The sequence below is a fragment of the Papilio xuthus genome, unplaced genomic scaffold (assembly GCF_000836235.2).
Source record: "Papilio xuthus unplaced genomic scaffold, Pxut_1.1 DF826933.1, whole genome shotgun sequence".
NCBI classification, from domain to species: Eukaryota; Metazoa; Arthropoda; class Insecta; order Lepidoptera; family Papilionidae; genus Papilio; species Papilio xuthus.
In genome coordinates, this window is record NW_013531716.1 from 6,708,594 (window position 1) to 6,733,673 (window position 25,080).

A 25,080-nucleotide genomic window follows, 5' to 3' on the forward strand; every position below is an offset into this window, starting at 1 on the left:
GTAGGTCGCGGTGTCGGGTTCCGAACGCTCCTAAATTTACTCTAGCTCCCGCCATTAAAAGCGTTTATGTTATATTGGATATCACAATATTATCGGCAAAGCATGGATTACATTACACGCCTCACAATGGTGACGTTGTACTGGATTTTATTACCAATTTTGTAATGGCTTTTAATATTTCTTGAAGCTTGACGCATATACATGGTGATTCATTATGCATATTTATTGAGACGTTGTCAACCTACATTTTAGCAATATTATAATGCAAATGTTCGGATGGATAGATGGATTTCTACTTCCAGAAAGATCTCATCAGAAGGTATCTACAGAACGGCTGCATGTAGCTTTCTGAAATTTGTCGTAGATGGAAAACATATCCTGGAAGAACGCATAGGCTACTAATTAAGTATTGTTTTTAATTCTGCCGCGGACAAAGTCGCGAGCGATATCTAATTTTGTATAAAGTCAACGATTGCAATACAGTGGTCACTCTGAGAAATCGTTTACTACAGTTTGCTCTAAAATGCATACTTAGATTTTTCTCCAAACTCTAGATACTTTCCCAATAGACCCGAGGGTAATGTGTTATAGGCCCACAAAATTCTTTGCATGCTGTTCAAATCTGATCTCCTGTAAGCTTAATTATTTGTAAAATTTGGAAGATCTGAATTACATCAGAATTGCACAAAAGTATAGTTTCGGGCTCAGGTTTTTTCAAACCATTAACTTGTTTAATTATACATGAAACAGGCGTATCAGTGTTACTCATTTCCACGAAAGTTTGTTAATGAGTATTTTATATTATGGATAAAATACGAAATATAAATACGTGCTGTTAATTCATTACGAATGTGTACGGCAGTCACTTGATATTCGCCGACATCATCAGGCGTCGGGCGAATGCGGTGGCGAAATATTTGATAGGCCAAAAGCGAACTAATGGGCACAGTTTTACCTACGCTACAGTAACCATTCGCATTGAACTTTAGACAAAGGAGTTTAAAAGCATTTATCAATATTAGCAATTTTAATTACTTGACATTTGAGTTCCCCTTCTAATTAAGTAGAACACACTATATAAAAATATTGCAGTAAAGCTAATTAGTATGATTAATTTTTAGTTCATTTTGGCATCAACAAAACTGTTTTTTTGATTTACAAATTAAAAATAATTTATCAACTCTTTTATAATCTACAAAATTAAAATGAAGACTTGTGCTCATATAAGTAAAATATGGTAACCCTACATCCGGCAGCAACGTGTGCTCGGAATATCGAGTTTTGAGGTGATAATTATTACCCCGCACAGCGCTGGCAACACTGGCGTAAAATGAAACGCCAGGGAACGGTAGGTTGGTACTAGCTTCGTAAAATATTATTTGCATATTTGTGTTTGAGTGAGATGTTATAAATAGTACAAAAGGAAATGTTATAAAATGTTATTGATAATTAAATTAATGTTGTCGAAATCATATATGAACGTTGATATAAAATTTTAAACTAAAATGACAAGTATGAAATATATCAAGAGCGTCACCAGCCAATGATCTACTCTAGATCAAGGGGAGGGGGAGAGGCAGGCAGATTTTTTTGCATAGGTAATGCTTCTTAGATAGGAAATGCAAAAAATATGGAATGGTATTTCGAATTAGTTTTATCCATTTTACATTTTTTCAACTTTTAGGGGTACAGAAGTCCCAGCTGCCCCCCATTGCCCCACCCCCTGGCTTGATGATGATTCGAGTATCTATTCTTATTTGAAATTTAACTAGAATGATTTTTAATCAACTCCATTTTTTCTATAAAAAAATGTCTAAACTAACTAGTAGCTAGTGTAACTGGAGACCAATTATCTCGGCGTTGGTCATCAGCTTTCTCATGAAATATTACCAACGTACACAGGACACTCACTATAGAGGCTGCCTGGTTAAGGATTAATTAATACAGGTTATGCTCGCGTATCAAAGATATCCCGTGGCCGCGTAATGAAGGTGTTATAAAGACAACGACATCCGATACTGACTCCCTCGACAATCTCGATACATCGCTTTTGTACAACTAATATCAGCTCTATAGCTTTATTACTCTATGCAGTGTTAAAGATAATTAGTTTTTTTTTTCGAAAAAAACAAAAAAACACTGGTCTAAATGAAATTTCTTCCACAGATTAATAAAAGTGTTTTCTCTCAATTTCTTTATGTTATAAGAATATATAATATTGTATTGTTCTGAATGTTTTTTTTTTTATTAATGTTGGCACGAAATATAAAAAATCTATTTATCAATTCAAAAACGTGTTTAAAAAAGTTTTCGTTCATCTATACTTATATAGTAAATAGGTAATATTTGTTTGTTTATATGGAATAGACTTCGAAACTATTGTACCGATTTGAAAATACTTTCATTGTTGGGAAGCTACATTATCACCGAGTGACATAAGCCATATTTATTACTTTTTTTTTTAATACCGCGCGGACTACGTTTCGACCATTGTTATATTTAATAAAATAAATTAGTTATTTAAAAGCAACAAAAATATCGTATCATGTTTTATATTTACAAATTTATATACGCAATTGTTGGCGGTAAAAACATTCAGTAAAGAGGTCGCGTACGACACACTATTTATTGTGTGTCACCGTAAGATTGCGAATACGATAATTTTAGAATCTGACCAAAGGCTCGAGCCTCGAGCCAGACCAACATAACAAATCTATTTTTCATTAATCTTTTTTATTGTTTAATAAAAATCAACAATTATATGTAAAAGTCGGTAGATAGTGAACTGTCGAGAATAATTGGATTTTTAAATGGTTAGTTTATTTCACAATTTTCTCACAGCTTTTATTAAAAAAAGAAGTTATAAATCAATTGATAATTTTACGGTAGCAATACTGTTGCACTTTATAAATGCATACAAATGTATTTTAGTGTCGAGTATAATTCAAGATGTAGGTACTTTTAAAATCCACTTGAAATAAGAAGGTCGTTCTCGTATTGATTTACGAGACATTACGATTTGTTGAAATCTTTGCTGTTTATATTTACAGCTTTATTGCCATTTAAAAATAGTATAAAATAAAGACAAGCATCATACAAATAAAATAGTTTCTTTAACTGAGTTAAGAAATGATGATTTACATTACTAGCTGTCGCCCGCGACTCCGTCAGCGTGGAATTTTAATAAAACTTAATTAGTAGTCTATTTTTTTTCAGACTATGTTTTAAATATATGTCAAATTTCATCAAGATCCATGCAGGCGTTCTGAAGATATTTTCTTACAAACTTCCATCCACCTAAGCATTCGAATTTATAATATTAGTAAGATTTGGATACATATTATTGCGTGTAATATCAAACTGAGTGTTACCCGACTAAAAAAAGGCATTGTTTTTCTCGGGTATTTTAGTAAATTTTCATACAGAGGTTTGTGTTGTTAGTAAAAAAAATCAACACTGTGGCGGATTACTGGCGGCAACACTAGCCCTACTAAATGTCGACGTTTATGTCCCCTCACTAATCATTGACATTTGACTTTGTCACGAAAGCGCGCCATTCGCGCCAAAAGATTCTAAAAATGTCTAAAAGTATTTACGTTAATTCTAATGTGTAACCTTCTATAGCCTTAAAAACTAAAGATTCTTTTATTGTTTCGTCATGTAACAGTATTTGTTATTTGTCCAGGAGTTTGCGGAGACGGCAATGAACGAACTGCTGGGTTGGTACGGCTATGAACGATTGGAGCTGAGACGCTGGGCAGCCTCGCGCGCACGCGACACTAACAGCCCCGAACAGGCCTCGGAACAGAAGAATAAAGGTATGAACCATACTAGGATGAATGAATTACTACGTATGAACGAGGCATCAAAATGTTATTATAGTGTGTATTTAAGAACTGACGCCTATGAAGTATCAAATTAATTTTGTATGGGGATTAATGTTGTACTTAATAGACGGTTGTTGTAGTGTCGGACGTACGCGCATAACGAAAAACTATGAACTATCGAGGATCAGTCTTGTAATGAAATGAATCGATCAAATAAGTACTGTAATTTACGTATTTTATTATTTTTTGTATTTATTACAGTTATATAATTAACTAAAACGACATTAAATAGATTTCTTTTTGTTTGCCAACATTTAAAAAATTGTATAAAAATAACAAAGAATTACTAGTAGTTAAATATATTTTATCATATCATTAATTTTGATTTTACATTAATAAATATCAAAAATTGAAACGTAACAATTCATAGAAATATAAGCAAAAATACCGAGAAACAAGCCCCTGTTCGATCGCAGCTGTATTTCTGTGAATTTACAAACGCCCTCCCGCGCTTTACATTTATGGTGGGAAAATGAAAGATTACGATCTGATCAAATTATCAACAATAAATTATTTTGATGATGCAGTTTTTATTATACAATTCTTAGAACGAAATTATATTAAAGCGGACGTTAATATAAATATCCAATAAGTTTTTGATGGTTTCCAAAAAGTTGAATATAAAAAATGATTTCAAATGCAAATCGAAACATTGTTGTGAAAATGCTGTCTGTCCTACTTTAGACATATGTACTGTTATGCCTACAAGAGTTTATTTTAAATTTCGTCAATTCGGGAAATAACCTTTTTCTATGCATCCTCTCCTCTATCCATAAAGCTTATTGAAGATGTCTATGGTCTATGGCTAGCGGTCATTTTGTTATTTTAGCTTCGCTAAGGGCGTCGGTGGCTCAGGGATCAAGCACTTGACTTGCAATCTGCAGGTCCCAGGTTCGAATCCCGCCATGTACCAATGTGTTTTTCGATTTCCGATTTACATATGTACATTTATCCGACGTTCTTGCGGTGAAGGAAAACATCGGGATGCAACCTGCACTTGGCCAGCGTGGTTGACTATGGCCTAGTCACCCCTAACTTAGGGTAGGCTCCGAGCCCCTCGGTGGGGACGTATAGTGAGCTGATGATGGCAAATGACTCTAGCTTGCTTGTTTGCCAATTTCTGCTATAAAATTAATGTTATAAGTTTTAACACCAAAGCTATTATCTTTATTTGTTACATAACATTATTTAGGAACCCGACACCGCAATCTGCTTTTACTATTCCTAATGAGCGAGCGAATTCACTTCGTATGTCCTCGAGTATATCACACATAGGGTTGCCACTTTTTTAATTAAAAAATTGACAATCGACAGTGGTAGAGCCCGCTTTAACATCTTCGCATGAATCGGCCCGGCTCGCCCGGTGAAATACCACGACCACACAGAAGACAGGCGTGAAGTGGAAGCAATTCCGCGTTTCGTCTGATGAGTGTGCGTCCCGGAGGCCTAATTTAGTCCTCTTTCCCTTCCCATCCTTTTCTTTATAAGGAAAGGATGGGAAGTGGAAGTCGACTTTACGGATGAGAGGATGCATGGAAAGTGAAGATATTTTCTTTCTGTGCATCCTCTCCTCCGTCGATTAAAGGTAGGCAGCGCATATGCAATTGCGTATGTCTATGGGCAGCAGTCACTTCGCTATTTCAGCGATTTCAGGTGGCCGCTCGCTCGTTTGCCACCTTTTGATATAAAAAAAAACATTTACAATTTATATTTCATCTTATTATTTTAAACCCTGGACAAAATGCACATTTTTCAATAAACCACGAATCTTTTTTAATACCCTTACCTGACTTTATACATGATAAATTTAATTATTTGCGATAAAGAAGCTCTATAGCCGCCATAACATGGAAGTTTACGTCCAAATGGATGTTAGTTTTAAGATATCTCCAGAACGGCTGCATGGATTTTGCTGAAATTTGGCATAATTGGATAATATAGTCTGGAAAAACACATAGGTTAATTAAATTATTTTTCCTTCCGCGCAGAGTTGCGGGCGACAGCTAGTTTTAAAATAAAATTTAGTAAATTGTCAAATAAAATTTGACAGCCCTAGCCCAGTATCGGTTCGTAGGAGTACGTCGGGAATGAAAACGTATAAGCCTTGTGGTTAAAACGTGATTATTAGGAGAGCATTGTGTTACTATATCATGTTACATAGACTCTTCAGAGGTGCGCGGGGGAGGGGAGAGCGCGGGCGCGGAGGGGGAGGGGGCAACAATCTTTACCTACTCGTATATAATTGCCGGGTAAGTTTTCCTAGAAAACTTGTTAAAACGTTTTCTAATTAACAACTTGTTATTCATTATACGATATGAAATTGATAGTCAATCAGGTTAGCTTACAACGTGATAAGATTTTTTACCCGACTGTTGAAAATGAATGAAAATATTTTATAACTCTTACGCCTGTTTTGTTAGCGCCATCTGTTGATCGAATTATTGACTGACTATTGGTATATTATTTTATTTAACTATCTTACTAATATTATAAATGCGAATGTTTCGATGGATGGATGTTTGTTTGAAGGTATCTCCAAAATAGCTCCTAACAATCCTCGTCTGGAAGAACACATAGGCTACTGATTAAGTTTTTTTTTATTTGCGCGCGGATGGATTCACGAGCAACAGCTAGTATGAAATATAAATATAAACTGAAAGATATCAGAAAGCCACACCATTAATATTTGCATTTTTATATCATCAGTATACTAAAGCTGTCGTAAAACGAGACCCAATGTAAACCTATTCCGATAAATCTAGAGGCTCAAATGTCCCGGCTAACTTGATACTAAGTCGTTAGTCTGATAGAAATTATAAGGCCCATAACAAGGTATCTTAGATCGGGATAAATGCGGACAGTCCTCAGTAATGAGACCCTAAACCCCTCCCCCCTACACCACCACAAGTTTCATCTTACCAATCAAATTTAACAAAACGATAAAAAAATAATTATTCTATTCTGTTATGATTTCTTTAAATAAACATAAAAATAAAAAAAATCACTCAAATGGCTCAAACAGTGAGTTTCCAATGCCAAAATATTGTACAAAAAAAACTTACAAATTAAAAAACATCATCTTTTTTAATTTGGTATTTTACCTATTTAGCTATAGCTGGCCAGCATTTGCTCGATTGCCACCTTTAGCTAAAATATTATGTAGATAAAATAAACTTGTATAAATAGGCATTGATTACAATTTAAATAATTTATCCGGTCGCTTGACTCCTTTAAGTCAATTCAAGCGTAAACAGCGAGCATTCATACGAATCTCATAGACAATTGCACTGGACACGTGTAATCGCTCTGTTTAATTTACCCTTATACGAGTACCTTCATCTAACATAACGCGTTTAATTCGTTCAGCGTTTAATTTTTGCGTACTTTTTTTCTGTTTCATATTCATCTAAACAAAATATGGTCTAAAGCAATCGTCTAATGCCGGATTAAAATACACAACAGTACAGATTATTTTCGTAATGCAATGATTACTTGTTGTATTCGTCAGATGAGTGTTCATGGTGCAACAAGAGCATTGGCAGCGAGAGCGGCGCGCTGCAGCAGGCGGGCGCCGCGTTCTGCTCCGAGCTGTGCTTCAGCCAGTCCAGGCGAGCCAACTTCAAGCGCGCCAAGACCTGCGACTGGTGCCGGCATGTGAGACACACCGTGGCTTACGTTGACTTCCAGGTACTATATAAATATATTCTTTATTTTCTTACCATCAAGAATGATGAAAGACACTTAGAGTCTACTTTGTATCGTAATATTAAATATTTATGTTGTATTTTCAGGATGGTGCAACACAACTTCAGTTTTGCTCAGACAAATGTCTTAATCAATACAAGATGCATATCTTCTGTCGCGAGACGCAGGCGCACCTCGATCTCAACCCTCACCTGGTGAGCGCCGCATCCTCCACCAATCTCATCACGCCGGAACTCTGGCTCAAGAATTGTAGGAGCAGATCAGTGTCTCCCACGTCCGAGAGATCCGCCTCACCGAACATTGAAAACTTAACTGTTAAATCCACAATGGAAAAAACTGATCACAACCCTGCGAGGAAATCTCCTCTGCCGATAATAACGGTCGCTCCGGCTGCGAAACTCATGATTCCAAAGACTACTGAAGAGAAAATTCAAAAATCTCCAGATTTGAAAAAAGACAGAACTAAAATGAACACACGCAAGCGCAGGTCTTCTAAATGCTCGGCGACGGTGACGTCACAGAACTTGCGTCAGCACACTACGACACCGAAAGCTCAGGACTTGCGGCTGTGCAGCCCCTCACTAGACGGGTCATCGCCTAGTTCAACTGTCGGCACAGCCGGCATCAGCATCATTCATTCCCCTCCGCATCCCATAAATCATTCAGCACCACAACCTCCATTCAATCCTATATTCGGAATGCCACCTCCGGTTTTCGATCCACCACCACAAATGAACGATCACAGATACATGTTCCAACCTAGGCTAGGTTTTATGCCGCGACCTGGCTTGATACCTGAACGACCTCCTTTAATGCCTCCTCTTAACTTCGCCCAACCTCTCGGCCAACCTCCGCCGGTTACAGTATTAGTTCCTTACCCAGTAATACTACCGATTCCACTGCCCATTCCGATTCCAATACCATTAACTTCCTTCATACAAGCACATTTGAGTAAAGTGAAAAAGGAAACGACCACCGAAGACACAGAAGGTCCTATTGACTTCACAATAAATAGTGACAAAAAGAAAGCCGCGAATACAACAGACGCTGAAAATATTGAAATTCAAGCAGCTATACAACAAACATTAGAACCAATCGTTGAAGAAAATGAGAGAACGGACGATAAAAATGAAAATAATGAATCCAAAAATCCAGAACAAACATTGCCTAAATTTAAAATAACTAGACTAGGTAACAAAATGGCGAAAATTGTCTCTAAAACAAGAGAACAGTCAGAATCTACGAGACCTCTGCGGAAGCGACGAAGACTCGTTGAAGTTACAACAGAAGACGACCCAATCATTCCTAAAACTAGGAAAACAGTTGAAGTCTAGGCATAAACGTATAAAATAGTTTAATAACTCTAAACTTTTTAATACATATCACAATTAAATACGATAGTTAAATACGAACTGAGTTCAGTTTACGTTCAAACAGCTAGTCTTAGATTTAAGATGTGATTTAATAATTCATGATATAATACTTAGTTAAGTTAGGCAGCACTATTAATGTGATATTAGTAACATAATTTTAATTCGATGTAAAATAAAAAAATAAATACTACATTTGAGCATTTTTATTGACAACGACTGAATACTTTGTTATAGGAAATAATCACTAGATGGAGCCGCAAGCATTACTAAAGTCCGAAGAAAACGCATACAGATAAATTAAATTACAATTTTTACTAAGACAGTTTCTTGCAGGAGGTCGCTAGTGAGCTATCATAACCACGTAATCTCTACTAAAAATAACGCCATCTTTTATCAAATTCAGAAACTAAATTGTCACACGATAAAAACAACAAAGAAATATTCTATTAAATATTTATTTTATAATATAATATTCTAATAAGCTATTACTAGACATATATCGTTACATTTCTCAGCTGTATCGATTTATAACATTTTGTTGTCTTTATTTTTTCACAGATAACGTACTTAAGGCATAATTTGTTTTCGCAGTGGAAACCTACATTCCACAGTAATCGACACATGTTTGCATTGAACAAAGGTAATTTTATCAGCTGTAAAAATATTAAAATGTGTCACCGTATACGTGACTAATATTACAACTATTCAAATAATGTTTATACGCAAAATATCAATAATAAAGTTAAACCACACTCATGATGTAAACTGTAATAAAACATTTAAATCTTACTAATTTTGTATCTCAAGCTCAGCTGCACGGATTTTCGATTGCGTTTGGCATAGACGGAAAACATCTGGAAGAACACATAGGCTACTAATTTTCTTATAAATTCCAGGCGGACGGAGTCGCGGGCGACGGCTAGTCTATTATAAAAATTTAGAAATTAAAAATGCAATATAATGCTATACTTCGTAGTACCAACATTCAACTTTAAATAGGTCCAATTAAGAATATAATTTGGGAAATAAAAATCCAAAGAAATTCAAAAGCTTTAATGTCTTAAAAACATTACTTAAATCATTCAGAGAAAATAATAATTTCTATCATCAACAAATTATTCTTAGCAATACAAGTTGACTGCACAAAATGGATGTTTCTTACATTCCATGAATTTCCACTACAGAAACATGTATAAAAACATATTGCCCTCATTCGGAGAAAACAGACAAGTTTTTACATCAATATTTCATCAGTGGAAATGCACATTAAAACATCTATTTATATTGTACAAAATAAAATTGAGATCCAATTGAAAATATTTGAAACAAAAATTACTTTCTAAAAAAAAATTTAGTTTAAAAATTATTAAAGCATTATTGGATGTTTCTTAACACATTGAAAAACAATATAAACACAATTCTGACAAATATAACACAATGCATTATGATAAAAGATAATTTAATGTGAAGGTGACTACACGAAATAAGCTGATGAATAAATCTTTTACAATATTTAACTTTTTTTTTTAAACTTTAAATGACACTTCGCTTTGCGACAACTTTTCCATTCTAAAAATAGCAGCATTTAATGTGTTAATTAAAATTATAAACTCTATACAACTATGTAGTAACATTCTTGTATGTATAATCTAGTCAAGATATCAAAGTATACATATATTGTAGTTTGAATCAAATATTTCATAAAACTCATTTCACCCGTAACTTAGGGTAGGCTCCGAGCCCCTCGGTGGGGACGTGTGGTGAGCTGATGATGATGATTTCATAAAAAATCTTGTGTTAATTAATATTACATTCCGATACTTCAAAATGTATTTTAGATCATTTAATTTGTGTATGAAAAAGCCTTTTCCACATTTTATTATCTATGCAGATCTATGTAACATAATCCAAAAAAGATTTTATATAAGTATAAGTAAAATTTGCAATTATATTTAACATTGTGTAGACACCTTAACATGAAGTTACTAAAACCATAGAGTTGAGTTATTGTTTATTGTTATATAAATCCCAAAGAGTAATCGCTCCGTCAAGTCCCCCAGCCGCCATAATATGTGCATTCCAAAGTGAAACTTTCTCAGTGGAATAAACAACATCTTGTATCGCTTGTCTATGTTCCGTCAGCACAACTAAAGGACGGAGAGAAAACCAAGAAAATATACGGATGTGACCATCCCAACCGCCAGAAACGAAAACTTTTCCATCCATTCGGGATTGTACTTTATTTATCCCTGGGTTTTTAATAGCGACATCCATCTTGTGAGCCAAGCTCAAGTCTTTTCTTCCTATACTAAATATTTGCACCATGTTCGAGGCGTTTCCGATAATACCCCTCTGTTGTTCAACGTGAAAGTCAACGGACATCGGACATTCCTTAGTCTGTAACTTGCTGATACATTGACTAGTATTAAGATCCCATAGCAGCAACCATCCTGCTTCATAGCCCACTATAAGGCAAGGCTTCTCACTAGTTAATTCAACATACTTCATACACATCGGATCACCGAGTTTAGGTGAAGTGTTTACAGGGGTAAGGGAACCCGTTTTCTCTCCTGAAAAATTGTAGATTGTAATACTAGATTCCCTATCAGGTACGTAGAGTGTTTCGAGTTTTGTGTTGGCTTCAAAGCGACAAAAACCAGGGTAATCCAAATCTATTAAAGTTTCTTCTTTATATCCAGAGTTGGTTAAATTAAAAATTTTGAATTTGCCACCCTTCTCTTGAGTTATGAGCTGGTCGTTGGTGTGAATAAGATGGAGGATGGGAGCTTGACCCACTTTGATTTTTTGTTGGACCCGGTTTGTCTGAAAAATTGAAAAAATTATTTACCCCTTCCACTACCAAAGATCAGAAGGAAAAGAAAGATATAGCATTATGTTTTTTTAATGTTGATCAGTGACTTTAGGTAAACAACTCTGTTTAATAAGATTAAATTAGATATAATTATTACATCATACTTCATACTATTCATTATTAATATTATAAATGAGAATGTTCAGATGGATAGATGGATGGATGTTTGTTTGTTTTAAGGTATTTCCAGAATGGTTACGTGGAACTTGCTTAAATTATCAATAGTTAGAGCATAGTGTGGAAGAACACATAAGCTAACAAGATTTTTTATTCTGCGCGGATTGAGTCTCGGGCGACAGCTAGCGTACAACAAATTAGACTAAATTGGTAAAATGTCATGTAAATACATATCATATGGAATTTAAAAAAATATATTAAATTAAATTCACATCTCTACCAATTCTCAGTTCAAACATGTATGGTAAATACAAATATTTAAATTCAGGTTGCGAAACACCGCCAGTAAGCAACGGAAATTTTTCTAGGTCAACAAATGAGGGTAGTAAACAAAGGAATACGCAGCTGACGAAATACTCATGGCGAATGATTCTGATATTTAATGCGAGTTTTATACGCAGGTAAGCGTGGCTCGACAAAACGATGGATCTCCTTGGAATATTTGATCTTACCTGAAGGTTGTATGCATAAACATATCCGTTTTTTGAACCGGCTAGTAACCTCTCGAGTCCGCCGGGAAGAAAGCTGAATGCCAACGAATACACCGGCGAATTGTCGACATTACGGATGGTATAAACTGGGTCTGGTGGTAGCAGTGCCATGACTGGTCAAGCTCAAACCGAAATATTTGGTCGGAATATAAAAACAAAAATAATATTAAAATTAATCAAGCCATCAGAAACTAAACCCAACTACGCACAACACAAAACTGACACAAAAACAAGAAAGTTTACCAATTGACGTTTAAATATCGGGTGCGTTCAAAATACAAATAAATTTTAACTATTTTATTCAAAGCCACTTTGCGCTAAAAGAAGTATAACTCTTATCCAATATAATATTTACTGTATAAAATAATTAAAAAATTATGAACAGTTGTCAATTCGCAGATTAATCGTTTGTAAGAATCGAATGAAAATGGTAACTTGATGGCTTGATGGTAACTTTAATTTTTAATGACCAACACTGTGCCCTAATTTGTCAGATGCTCAGATGTCCGTCAAGCACTGCGACAACTCAAAATTCTCGTGAAGCTTCACCTTTGTATATAGTGTTTTACAAATTTACGAAGTTTTGAATGAGATCCAATCGATTGTACCTAATAATGGGTGCCATATGGAAATTAAGAATACTAATTTAATAGTCGAAAACACAAATGGCTACGGAGACGCTTTTAAAAACGAACAAGCATTCAAAGTATATATCATATAGGAAAATTTTGTATCATAGGTTTTTTGTTGGCCTACTATTGTTTATAGTGGTGTCTCTTGTGTTTACTGTGCTTTTTAATATTTACGCGGGAAGTTCGCCACGGACCGAAATTTACGAACCAGTGAGTTTGGACTTAGTGAGTTTACAAGTGACGAAAATTAAAATAAATGCACCTTATTCTGCCCCTCGCTATGGCAATTGTACATATTGGAGTTGTTTTAACGTATACAAATGCGGGAGAGGCGGCCACGATAAGATAACTATCTACATATACCCATTAAGAGAGTATAGAACGGAAGAAGGTAGACTTATATCGCAATTGTCTAAGGAGTTTTACGAAATACTAGATACGATAAGACATAGTAAGTATTATACAGCGAATCCTGAGGAGGCTTGCTTGTTGGTGCCCAGTATAGACACACTGAATCAGAATACATTTTCAAGTAAACATGTATCTCAAGCTTTGCAATCTCTCCAATAGTAAGTATACATATTCATATATTTTAAGTAAAAACACAGTACACATAAATTTTTCTATCCCTCACATGAAAGAAATAGGTTTCAAATATAAATTATATTTTTCTATAATAGTAAACTAGTAAAGCTATGTATATTAATAAAACTGAAAGGCATTGAATGATTTGTGTTGCTGATAAGGAAATATCAATTTAAAAATTGTCTATATGTACATCGGGATCCATCCAGCTGGTCTGGAGACATTGTAATAACTATCAATCCATCTATCCATCTTAACATTTGCATTTATAATATTAGTAAGAGTACTTATTGTAGAATGATTTGTTGTAGCTGGAATAATGGTGAAAACCATCTCATATTCAACATGTTACCAGGCAGTTCACCCAACTACGAAACAGTTATCAATCTCAATACAAGCAAAGCTATTATAGCAGGATCAGGTTTCAACACATGGACTTTTCGATATGGATTTGATATTTCTATACCTTTATACAGCGATGTTGCCAGAGGAATTGACAATAAACAACCAGAACAGAAGAATTATTTAATAATATCAACGCAGGAGAATATACCAGATGATTATTTAGCGGAATTACAAAATATAGCGTCATCATCAAATGATTTATTATTACTCGGCAATTGTAAGGAATCAAATAGAATAGATCATACGAAACGTTGTGAATATACAACTGGAAGAATATTTAACTATCCGGATATATTAAAAGAGGGTATGTTCTGTCTGGTTGTTCGTAGCGCAAGATTGACTCAGTCAGTATTAATGGATATATTAGCATCGCAATGTATTCCTATTATTATTGCTGATACTATAATTTTGCCGTTTAATTCACATGTGGATTGGCATCGTATATCATTGTATTTACCCGAAGATAATATAAAAAATCTATTAAGAATAGTACATTCTGTCAGTAAGGAGAGACGTGGCGAGCTTTATTGGCAATTGAGATGGGTATATGAGAAATATTTTGCATCTATAGAGAAAATTACGTTGACGACTTTAGAAATATTAAATGAAAAGGTTTTCCCCTTAGCTGCTAGAATGTATGAAGAATGGAATATGCCAGAACATTTGGTGAGTTAATTTAAATTCTTTATTATCAGTCTGTGTCAGTCTACTGTTAGACATGACCTTCCCAAAGCCTGGTATGTATCATCAGTTCACTATACATCCCCATTGAAGAGCTCGGTGCCTAAGTTACTACCCCTTAGTCAACCATGCTGGCTCAGTGTGGCCTGATTGACTTCACACATATGTTTGAATTTCTTCGCAGAAATGTACATATGTAAATCGAAAATCGTAAAACACATTGATACATGGCGGGATTCGAACCCAGGACCTGCAGATTACAAGTCACGTACTTAACCGCATGCCACGCTTTAGTATGTTGTCGGTTCTCAGAAATTAATTTTATTTACTTCGCGATTTTGGATTTATATACTACTTAAAACTAGACAAAAAAAAGCAATGGAATAGCTAAAGTCCTTTCTCTTGTTTACTTTTTCCTATTTATTTTGTGTCTCTTTCTTACATATTTATGTAACATATCTGATTTTTGTATTATGTATCCATCATTTGTTCACTATGTGTATTCATATGCTGGTTTATACAATGTTTTATCGCAAATAATATAATAATTAATTATTTATAATCTATGTTTAGTACGGTCCAGTGAATCCGCTATTCCTGCCAGTAACAGCTCCCAAGTCTCCGGGCTTCACCGCAGTCATACTGACGTATGATCGTGTTGACAGTCTGTTCACACTTATCAAGAAGTTGGTGAGGACACCCAGCCTTGCCAAGATACTGGTCGTCTGGAATAACCAGAAGAAACCACCACCACCTTGTGAGTTTAATTTTTTTAGTTTTTTTAACATTAGCTACTAATCTTATCTTACATCTTACTAATATTAGAAATGCGAATATTTAGATGGATGGATAGATGTTTGTTTGACGGTATCTCCGGAATGGCTGCATAGATCTTGCTGAAATTTGGCATGGATGTAGAACAGTCTGGAAGAACACATAGACTTTTTAATGTTTGTTTTAAATTCCGCGCGGACGGAGTCGCGGGGGACAGCTAGCGCAAAATTGGTACGAAATAAGCAATAGGGTATTTAAACCAGTCACGAAAGGGTAAACAAATATTTTGATGTCTGCTTATCCCTTTCTACAAATAAAACCAAACAATATATTACAGGGTGTTCAAAAAAACATCGCTATATATCGTCATAATAGCTTTGTAACTATAGTTGAGGAAAAAGTAATTTGTCAACTGTCTAAAATAAACTCCAGCGTAAATGTAGTCGGAATAACTGTCTAACTCGCACACAAAGTTCTATTATGGTATATCCAAAGTAAAAACGACCAAGTATTTAGCCCAGTTCAGTTTCCACTTCCATTCATCTCCAGTAAATAATACAATGAATTCCTTAAGAATTTCTATTTCAAGAGACCATCTAAATAAGTTCTATTGGAATGAGCAATAAAGCCGGAACGTTTTAATAAGATTTCTTTTATTATTCCTCTTTGAAAAGACGCCTTAAGTTATGCAATATGCCATAGACAAGGCGGCTGAATAAGACATCAAACAAACGAGACACGCAACTTGAATTGTATATACATTTACATTTATGCAAAGATGTAATTGAATGCCAACTTCGCTTACGAAGAAAATCCTGATTTAATTACTTTATAGTTGCCGAATTCAAAATTGTACAATAGTTATTGTGACAGTCTTTGAGCAAACATTTTTTCTAAATCTTTGAACACCCTATGTACTAAAGAACCCTTTTGGAATTCAGAATTTTATATTTTGTGGAACTCTAAAATAATCAGACACTATCTTACATGCTGAATTTTATTTTATGAGGTTCCATAAGAATTAGTAATAAAACTTTTTACACCATACTAGCTTTCGCCCGCGACTCCGTCCGCGCGGAATTAAGAAAACTTAATTAGTAGTAGTTAAGTTAAGTCTATGTGTTCTTCCAGATAATGTTCCTACATCTATACCAAATTTCAACGAGATTCATGCAGCCGTTCCGGATATACATTCATACAAACATCCATCCATCTAAACATTCGCATTTATATTAGTAGGATTATATGCAATTTTAAGTAAACCTATCAAACATGTCTATTGTATAAATATTGAAACGTATAACACAACGAATTGTTGACCTTTAAGACTTAGATTACGCAAGTCACTAGGTTATTTAGTGTAGGTTCCAAACGTCCATTAGCATTCAACTTAGATGTATGCAGAAACGGATCAAAGCGGCGCACAGAACAGCCCTTGAGTCAAGTCTTGAAGAATGTTAGCACTATTGGCAGTTTGCCAACTTAAAATGCCGAGGAAGTATTGCCCCTTGAAATCAACTATCGAGTACAATAAAAATTATGAAATAAAAGATATAACTTAATTATTTTCCTAATGATAAATATTTAGTTCGTCCAATATAAAAATTCGCTTAAAATTTGCCTTTTTTCGTAATAAAAGTGTCATCTTCAAGTAATATATTTTTACAGTAAAGTAATTAAATTTATGATCTACGCAACTGTGGATTTTTCTTTATGGTTGATACATCATTTAGTTACTTTTTCGTCTTTCATAAAAGACTAGCCTTTGCCCGTGACTTCGTCTGCGCATAATTAAAAATGGGTTAAATGTATCACACGTATTACTCGAGATTAAATGATATATCTGTGCCAATTTTCAATAAAATATGTCGAGCCGTAACAAAGTATACGCGTATACACTTTTCCGGGACCCTAAGTAGCGTATGTTTTCTTTCAGGCTGTTTTCTATTCCTATGCAGCCGTCCTGGAGATACCTAGAAATAAACATCTATCAATCCATTTAAATTTCAAAATATTCGCATTTATAATATTAGTAAGATAGTCAGATTGATCTAAATTAGTATCTTATCTCTAAACCGTTGAACGATGCCTTTAAATTTGGACACTAAGCGATAGATTGGATAACTAATTATAAAATACAACGTTGTTTGATGGATCCAATATTTTATTATAAATCTAGCTGTCGCCCGCGACTCCGTCTGCGAGAATTAAAAAACTTAATTAGTAGTCAATGTGTTCTTTCAGACTATGTTTTATATCTATGCCAAATTTCATCAAGATTCGTTGAGTCGTCTCGGAGATACCCTCAAATAACATCCATCCATTGACCTAAACATTCGCATTTATAATATTAGTAAGATATTAAGCTGAAATGTGATTTGTTTTTATAAAGATATATAAGACGAAATACACTACGAATTTCTTATATTATATACGACTTTTATTACCCCAGTTAGAGTACGTATCAAATAACGGACATTTGGCCGAAGCCTATCCAAACATTTACATTGTTCCCGAGTTGGATGGATTCCAGATGGATTCTCACGTAACGTCTTATTCACCTGCCTTATAAAGACTAAAGCCTAAAGGCCTAAATCTTCCAAATCCATTTCAAAGGCAATACGAAAACTTTGTGGGTTTAACTCAAAAATGATATTAATTTTTTTTGCAAAATAATTTTTATTTTGGTCCTGAGTCTAAGTAATATTTAGACATATTGAGGACCAAAGTTGAATAAAGATATCTCTAGCAGCACGCTACAGGAATTTCTACTGCTTACTAGTTTATTTTATTATGTGTATAATAAAAAATCACAATTTTGTGATATTACAAAAATGTTATCGGTTAGTTTTGGGGCCACTAATGTGTTACTATATTTCACTTACGTTTTATTTTGTCAAGTAAACTACTAAATTGTATTATTCAAACTTTCGTGAGACATTATACTAAACTGATATATAAACACGGCTAAACACTCACGTATATTCGTCCGGTGGCGGCACCGACTAGTTTCGAGCGACGGGCCGCGTCCGCGAAATAATACCAGTACCACTCATCCTGATGGGCCCCCAATGGGCTCGAAACTAGTCGGTGCCGCCACCGGACGAATATACGTGAGTGTTTAGCCGTGTTTATATATCAGTTTACTAAATTGTGTTTACACATAACTTAAATCTGTAATACGCGACTATAATCCACAATTAATTAAACTAAAAATAACCTGAACTGACGTAATTCATCATTGTTGCACATTATTATTTACATTGACTTTCCTTCTTTGTCATGTTTAAATTGTTGTGTCGCAATGTGCAAAATGTGCGAATATGTTTTTTTCGCGCGTACATAATTTTTCTTTTTTTGCAACGGCCAGTATTACTGTTAATAATCTATGATAAGTGTAATTTGAAGACTTGAATAGTTTATATTTTATATCGCTTTGTAAAGTTATAAACACATTAATTTATGTACCGTAAAATGTATTTGGAATAATAAAGATAGGCGAAAAAGTGCTAGTGTTTTTATGAATAATATTGCCGATTAAATTATCAGTCTGTGTACTAACGTTTATTTAAAAAAAAAATAAGGAGATTTTTGCGTGGAAGTGATTTTTTAAATTTGGAATGTTTTTTTTTATTCCAGCATCAGACTGGCCGGTAATAAACAAGCCGTTGAAAGTGATCCGAACGAAAGAGAACAAACTGTCGAATCGATTTTATCCGTACGATGAGATCGAGACCGAGTGTCAACTGACTATCGACGACGACATAATTATGCTGACGCCCGATGAATTGGAATTTGGGTGAGTACGTACTTGAAACATCGATATCCACATATCGATATTATGTATTCGTTTCAAATTAAGCTCTATAACTTGTCAACAAAGTTTATTTTCTATAAAAGGCGCACTATATAGAGGCACTATTTTTGCTATCGAGACCACGATGATTGATTGTTGTATTGGCGTCAATTAATCATAGAATCGTAGATAATTAATAGAGAAATCTTATGAATTACATCACGCGTTATGATTTATAGTATTGTAGATTTTTGTGTTTTTCTATGTCACAATCACGCAAAACATTTTTTCGTAATCAAAGCATTTTTAATTACTACGCCGGCTAAAGACGTATTTTTAAGCCAATTCAAAAATTATTAAATACTAGCTGTCGCCTGCGACTCCGTACGCGCGTATATAAAAAAAGTACTTAAATAGTAGCCTATGTGTTCTTACAGGTGTTTTACATCTATGCCAAATTCCATCGAGATCGATGCAGCTATTCTAATGATACGTTCTAACAAAGATCCATTCAAATATTCGCATTTATAGTCAAATGTAGGGTTTTTACTAAAAAAACGAATGAAAAAAGTTTTAAGTGTAGTATGATGTGGACAGCACAGCGTGTATTTTGTCTTTTTTTTTAAGCGATACGCGTTCAAGTTTATTGGCGGGCGACGGACGGTCACGCGAGCGAGTGCTCACCACTTTACTCAAATGAATTGATTAAACTACGCTCACCATGAATATTTTTTATTGAGGACAATAAATCTGTTCCTAGAAAAGTTAATTCATCGGTTACGTAATAAATTGTAAAAGTGTAAATGCTACGTCTAAAAGATTGAAAGGGTCTACGATTTTATTCTCGCTTGTAGAGTGGTCTCTCTTTCCAGAGTTTCTCGCTTATTGAGGTTGTCCTTAGATATCGGATAATGACTCTCGCCTATAGAAGTTTCTTGCTTATCATAGTTTAAAATCACATAACTATGTAGGTCGACGTCTTATAAAACTTCGTCGAGTTACTACGTAACCGTACGCGTTTAGAATGGCGGTCGCTCGTGACTCCGTCCGCATGGGATAAAAAAAAAACATTATTAGTAGCCTATGTTTTCTCCCAGACTATGTTCTATATTTTTGCTAAATTTAATTGAGATCCATGCAGCCGTTTTAGACGTACCTTCAAGCAACATCCATCCATCCAAACATTCGCATTTATAATATCAGTAAGACAGTCTTGTCTCCGTATCAATTTTTGTATGGAATATGACAACGCTTTTTGGTCCATCCAATTAATTTAAAAGCACTGAATAAAAAATTAGGTAAGGTAGATCGCATCCGAGCGAATTTTGTTTCGCATATTTTATATAGGACTAGCTGTCGCCCGCGACTCGATCCTCGCGGGAATAAAAAATTGATTCTCATCGATTCTGAAACCTATATTGAATATGCATAAAAATTTTCATAAACATCAGTCAATTCGTTTCGGAGGATGGTAACAAACATTTTGACACGAGAATTTTATATATAAGATTGAGTATATAGAGATTTTTTGTACAAAATCTAGTGTATCTGCGACTTTGTTAGGTTAATTTCATGGTAACTGCGTAGTACAAACAAGGTTGATTGTTTTAGGTCACCGTTGGTAGCCGGTGATTGATGTCTGATGGTTAGCGCCCAGATATGCGTCACTAGGGTAACAACAAAGTCTCATTATTCACGGATTATTGTGAAAAAATGTGTCGAAAATAGCCAGTTTTTACAACAACTTATTTTGTATACAATGGGATATGTAACAATGCGTTGCTATTTTAGAAAATACATTGTTTTTGATATTTTAAAATGTATAGTAATAATTATTTAAGCCTTTTTTCCACGTTTAAGTTAAATGTCGAATTGACATCACAGTAAATATATTTGTCGTAAAAGTAAACAAGAGATTGTCGAGATGTAGGGGATAATTGGTGTCTCTATTACGAGACATATCATAACATCGAATTCATTGTAATTTAGTACATAAAGACGTAAATAATGTTACCGTGGGCTTCCACTACTTTTAGATGGATGGATGTTTTTTTGAAGGTATATCTAGAACGGCTGAACGAATCTCGATGGAATTTGGCAAACATATAAAACATAGACTGGAAGAACATATATGCTACTAATTGTTTATTTTTAATTCCGCGCGGAAGGTGTCCCGGTCGACAACTGGTATGTGTATAATAACATCTCATCTCTTTTAATGTATTTAAAAAGAGAGAGATAGGAATATGTTTTTGTATAATTGTTTTGGTAGTAAACATTAATATGACACTTGGATGTCATTGTGAAATAAATATCAAGGGGGTTTAGACTCGACGACAATCTCACGTATTAGCGAAAGTCATTGTTAGTTCCATTTTTGAAGTTCGTTATGGAATCGCGTCGAAACGAATGCATTTTGTCTAACCCGTCTGTTAGTGTAATACTCTTCATAGCTACGTAGTTAATATTTGTAGGTGCGTGTGTATGTGAAAGGTATGGCATTGCGTGAACACTCGACTTCAATATCGCTTTAATGCGTACATTACAATTGTAGATAGAGAACTACTATCTAGCGTTAAATTATTCTAATATGATTTATTAGCTTACATTCTAGAAAAGTTTCAAATTTAAATGTATTATAACAGATTGTTTATTTATATTTAGGTTTTTAAGATCGGTTTTCGAAAACGAAGGAAAGATTTATCTTTTCTCTACCACTCTATCTTACAAATTAAATAGATAAATGCTTTTTTGTAACACTCTTTCACACAACTATGCGGGAGACTTGGCTCCTGAACTTCCTAGTTCAGGAGCCAAGTCTCCCTGAACCTCGTGTTTCAGGAACCAATTCCTTATCATTAATTGGATTTTAATTTACAACTGAAAAAAAAATTGTAATTTTGAACATGAAATTGAAAAGCTAAAAAAGGAAAAAAAAATATACCAATATTTTTTTTTAATTAAAAACAAAAACCATTTAAGGCCTGATTAGTGTTTTAGTGTTGAAAAAGATGGATTATATTTATTTCCAGATTCGACGTGTGGCGAGAGTTCCCCGACCGCATCGTGGGGTTCCCGTCCCGTCTGCACGTGTGGGACAATGTCACCGCCTCCTGGAAGTACCACAGCGAGTGGACCAACCAGATCTCTATGGTAAGCTTGGAACTTCTAGAAACTAAGCATGCAAGTGTACCTTCTAACAAACATCCATCCATCCAAACGTTCTCATTTATGTTATTAAGACGTTAGATAAAGCACCGAAATGTTTACTTACTTTTTATTACGTTACTTTTACTTATTAACTTTTTAAATAAAAAAAAATCAGTTTATTTAAAGTATAACCTCTTTGTAGCATAAAATATAATAGATATTTTACACAATATTCGCGTGCAATTTACATTTTATTTGTATTTTCATTGTTGTTAATTACCTATGTGTTAACTTTCAGGTGTTGACTGGTGCGGCATTCCATCACAAGATCTGGTCGTGGTACTACACGTACAAAATGCCAGCAGAGATTCGAACCTGGGTCGACGATCATTTCAACTGCGAGGACATCGCTATGAACTTCCTAGTCGCTAATGTTACTAGAAAGCCACCCATCAAGGTTAGTGAAGGTTTTTAAGGTACTAAAATAATGGTCCTTCGAGCACAAATAATTTTCGTGCTCGAAGGACCATGTAACTATTGAAGCTTGAAGAATTAAATTAGGAGAAGAATTTCAGCTTTTGTATATAAACTCAGTCCAGTATTCTTGAAAGTCTTCGTCTTATTCATGCAAAAATACTTTTAAAGTCTGTCCTGATGTTACTTTTCAAGCATTCGAGGCGCAAATAGGCGTAGGAATACTGAATTTATTTACTAACTAGCTGTAGCCGGCGGATTAATTAGTAGCCTATGTGTCCTTACTGTCAATGTTCCACATTTATGCCGTAATTCAGCGAGATCCATGCAGCCGTTCTCCAGAAAATCCATCCATTCGCATTTACAATATTAGTAAGATTAAATATATTTATCCAGGTAACACCTCGTAAGAAGTTCAAATGTCCGGAATGCACCAACACGGAGATGTTGTCGGCGGACGCGCGTCACATGTCGCAGAGATCCGCCTGCATTCACAGATTCACCAAAATATACGGACACATGGCGCTGCAAGCTGTCGAGTTCCGCGCTGACCCGCTGCAGTACAGAGAAACTAACTCCGGAGTACCGCAGTTGTATCCAGACATCGGAGCACTTTGAGGTAACGGTTATAGCAACGGTTATAGCACAGGTTAACAAAAGGTTAACATCACTGAGAAGCTAAATATGTCTTCAAATCGGTAAAAATAAATTTTCCATAACCTGGAGAGGCTTTGTGGTGATGACTGGGATAGGTTAACAAACGGTTAACAATTGTAACCATTAATCGGTCAACATATAATCTTATATTTCCTCGATTTGAAAGATATTAAGTAAATTAGTATGATTTTTTCCACATAAGATGATAGTTTAATTTAAATACTGAAAGAAAAAAGGTTAAAAGATAAACTCGTATACAGTTTTTTTTTGTATTTTGTGAGGAATGGACAATAACAATTGAAAAGGCTGGTCACAGAATACTAGGGTTTCGTCCCCAAACCAGGGTAAAGTAGATTTAACTGCCAGCTATGGATTTCCCATTTTAACCCCCAAATTTTTAACCACGATATTAAATACTCATAGAGTGAACAATTAGACACAACATTGAATAAATTGTTTATCTATTTAAATACCTTAATCGATAATATAAACGCATTTTTAATTAATCGATGTCAAAAGAATCGATTTTTAAAATTATCGATAAGTTACAAACGTCACTAATATTGTAAAGTGTCGTTTAAGATATTGGTTGTTTATGTTATATTTATTCTTTTTTTATTTTAATTCTGTGCCATGATTTTTTTTACTTTTATTGAAAGAGAATCGATATTGTTAAAAATATCTATGAAATTATGCCAATAAAATCTTTTAATATTCCTGTTTGAATGAATTAAGTACTTTAATAATTGGAATTTAGATTTTTAAATTGATTGTTTTATTTCGATTGTTGTTTATGTAAATATCGATATTTTTTACAGTATCGATTATCTATTCGTGAATTAGTAATTTAAAATGAATGCAACATTTGTGTATTACAGGTAGCTTTAGTAATCATTTCGTCCGCGGTAATTTTAATATTAACATATTTTTATAACCTAACATTAACCTACTTATATTATATTCGTTTTTTGTCCACAAAAAAGTACTAATGTGTACAAATATTTACAATTATTTTGTGTCAAGAAAAATTATGATGAGTAAAATATAATTAGACAATTCAAGTTAGTTTTCAGAAAGGAAGAAAAAGTTGAAACATAGCTCTATAACCTAAAATTTGCGCTGTATTTTGCTCCGTAATATATCTCAAAAATATTGTCGTTGTTATTTTTTAAACAGACTTTTTTAGTCTGTGTCTTTTAGAAAGATAAAATAAAGTTCACTTTTTTCGAAAATAAACGTGTATTGTTGAATATGAACAGAAAAAGACAAACGAATAAATTTTTTTACATATTTAAAAAGAATAAATTATTTCTTTCTTTTCTATGTGGCCTGACTGAAAGTATTGAAACTCCTTGGACAGTGTCTCTGCTTCTTTAAACAAAGCATTGGAATACAATAAAAGTTACACGACAGTCTCGTTT

General features: G+C 34.3%; 3 protein-coding genes across 4 annotated transcripts in view; 2 read left to right on the forward strand and 1 right to left on the reverse strand.

Annotated features, from left to right (window-relative positions):
- Sobp (Sine oculis-binding protein) overlaps window positions 1-9,126 on the forward strand; it is a 20,076-nt gene extending 10,950 nt beyond the window's left edge. The window contains exons 1-4 of one of the 2 annotated variants that reach the window (XM_013317769.1): window positions 1,309-1,352; window positions 3,686-3,818; window positions 7,396-7,574; window positions 7,679-9,126. In XM_013317769.1, coding sequence (XP_013173223.1) covers window positions 3,704-3,818; window positions 7,396-7,574; window positions 7,679-8,926 — 1,542 coding nt within the window. In that variant the 5' untranslated portion in view covers window positions 1,309-1,352; window positions 3,686-3,703 and the 3' untranslated portion in view covers window positions 8,927-9,126. Of the gene's footprint in view, window positions 1-1,308; window positions 1,353-3,685; window positions 3,819-7,395; window positions 7,575-7,678 lie in introns of those variants that run through there. The other variant, XM_013317768.1, reaches the window with a different exon arrangement.
- Window positions 9,127-10,733: 1,607 nt separating this feature from the next.
- LOC106121887 (guanine nucleotide-binding protein subunit beta-like protein 1) lies at window positions 10,734-12,719 on the reverse strand. The gene is made up of 2 exons (XM_013317715.1): window positions 12,467-12,719; window positions 10,734-11,788 (listed from the first exon to the last, which is right to left on the reverse strand). The coding sequence occupies exons 1-2, from the start codon at window positions 12,614-12,616 to the stop codon at window positions 10,970-10,972; spliced, it is 969 nt and encodes a 322-aa protein (XP_013173169.1). The 5' UTR covers window positions 12,617-12,719; the 3' UTR covers window positions 10,734-10,969.
- Window positions 12,720-12,996: 277 nt separating this feature from the next.
- sotv (exostosin glycosyltransferase sotv) lies at window positions 12,997-23,823 on the forward strand. The gene is made up of 7 exons (XM_013317760.1): window positions 12,997-13,706; window positions 14,034-14,793; window positions 15,382-15,565; window positions 19,222-19,381; window positions 22,411-22,531; window positions 22,827-22,985; window positions 23,399-23,823. The coding sequence occupies exons 1-7, from the start codon at window positions 13,171-13,173 to the stop codon at window positions 23,618-23,620; spliced, it is 2,142 nt and encodes a 713-aa protein (XP_013173214.1). The 5' UTR covers window positions 12,997-13,170; the 3' UTR covers window positions 23,621-23,823.
- Window positions 23,824-25,080: the final 1,257 nt, after the last annotated feature.

Excerpts from the sequence above, each read along its gene's own strand:
- LOC106121887 (XM_013317715.1), bottom strand. The coding sequence starts at position 12,616 with ATGGCACTGCTACCACCAGACCCAGTTTATACCATCCGTAATGTCGAC. Across the intron at positions 11,789-12,466 it reads TTTATGCATACAACCTTCAG|ACAAACCGGGTCCAACAAAA; the intron begins GTAAGATCAAAT and ends TCAATTTTTCAG.
- sotv (XM_013317760.1), top strand. The coding sequence starts at position 13,171 with ATGGCTACGGAGACGCTTTTAAAAACGAACAAGCATTCAAAGTATATA. Across the intron at positions 14,794-15,381 it reads GGAATATGCCAGAACATTTG|TACGGTCCAGTGAATCCGCT; the intron begins GTGAGTTAATTT and ends ATCTATGTTTAG. Across the intron at positions 22,986-23,398 it reads CTAGAAAGCCACCCATCAAG|GTAACACCTCGTAAGAAGTT; the intron begins GTTAGTGAAGGT and ends ATATTTATCCAG.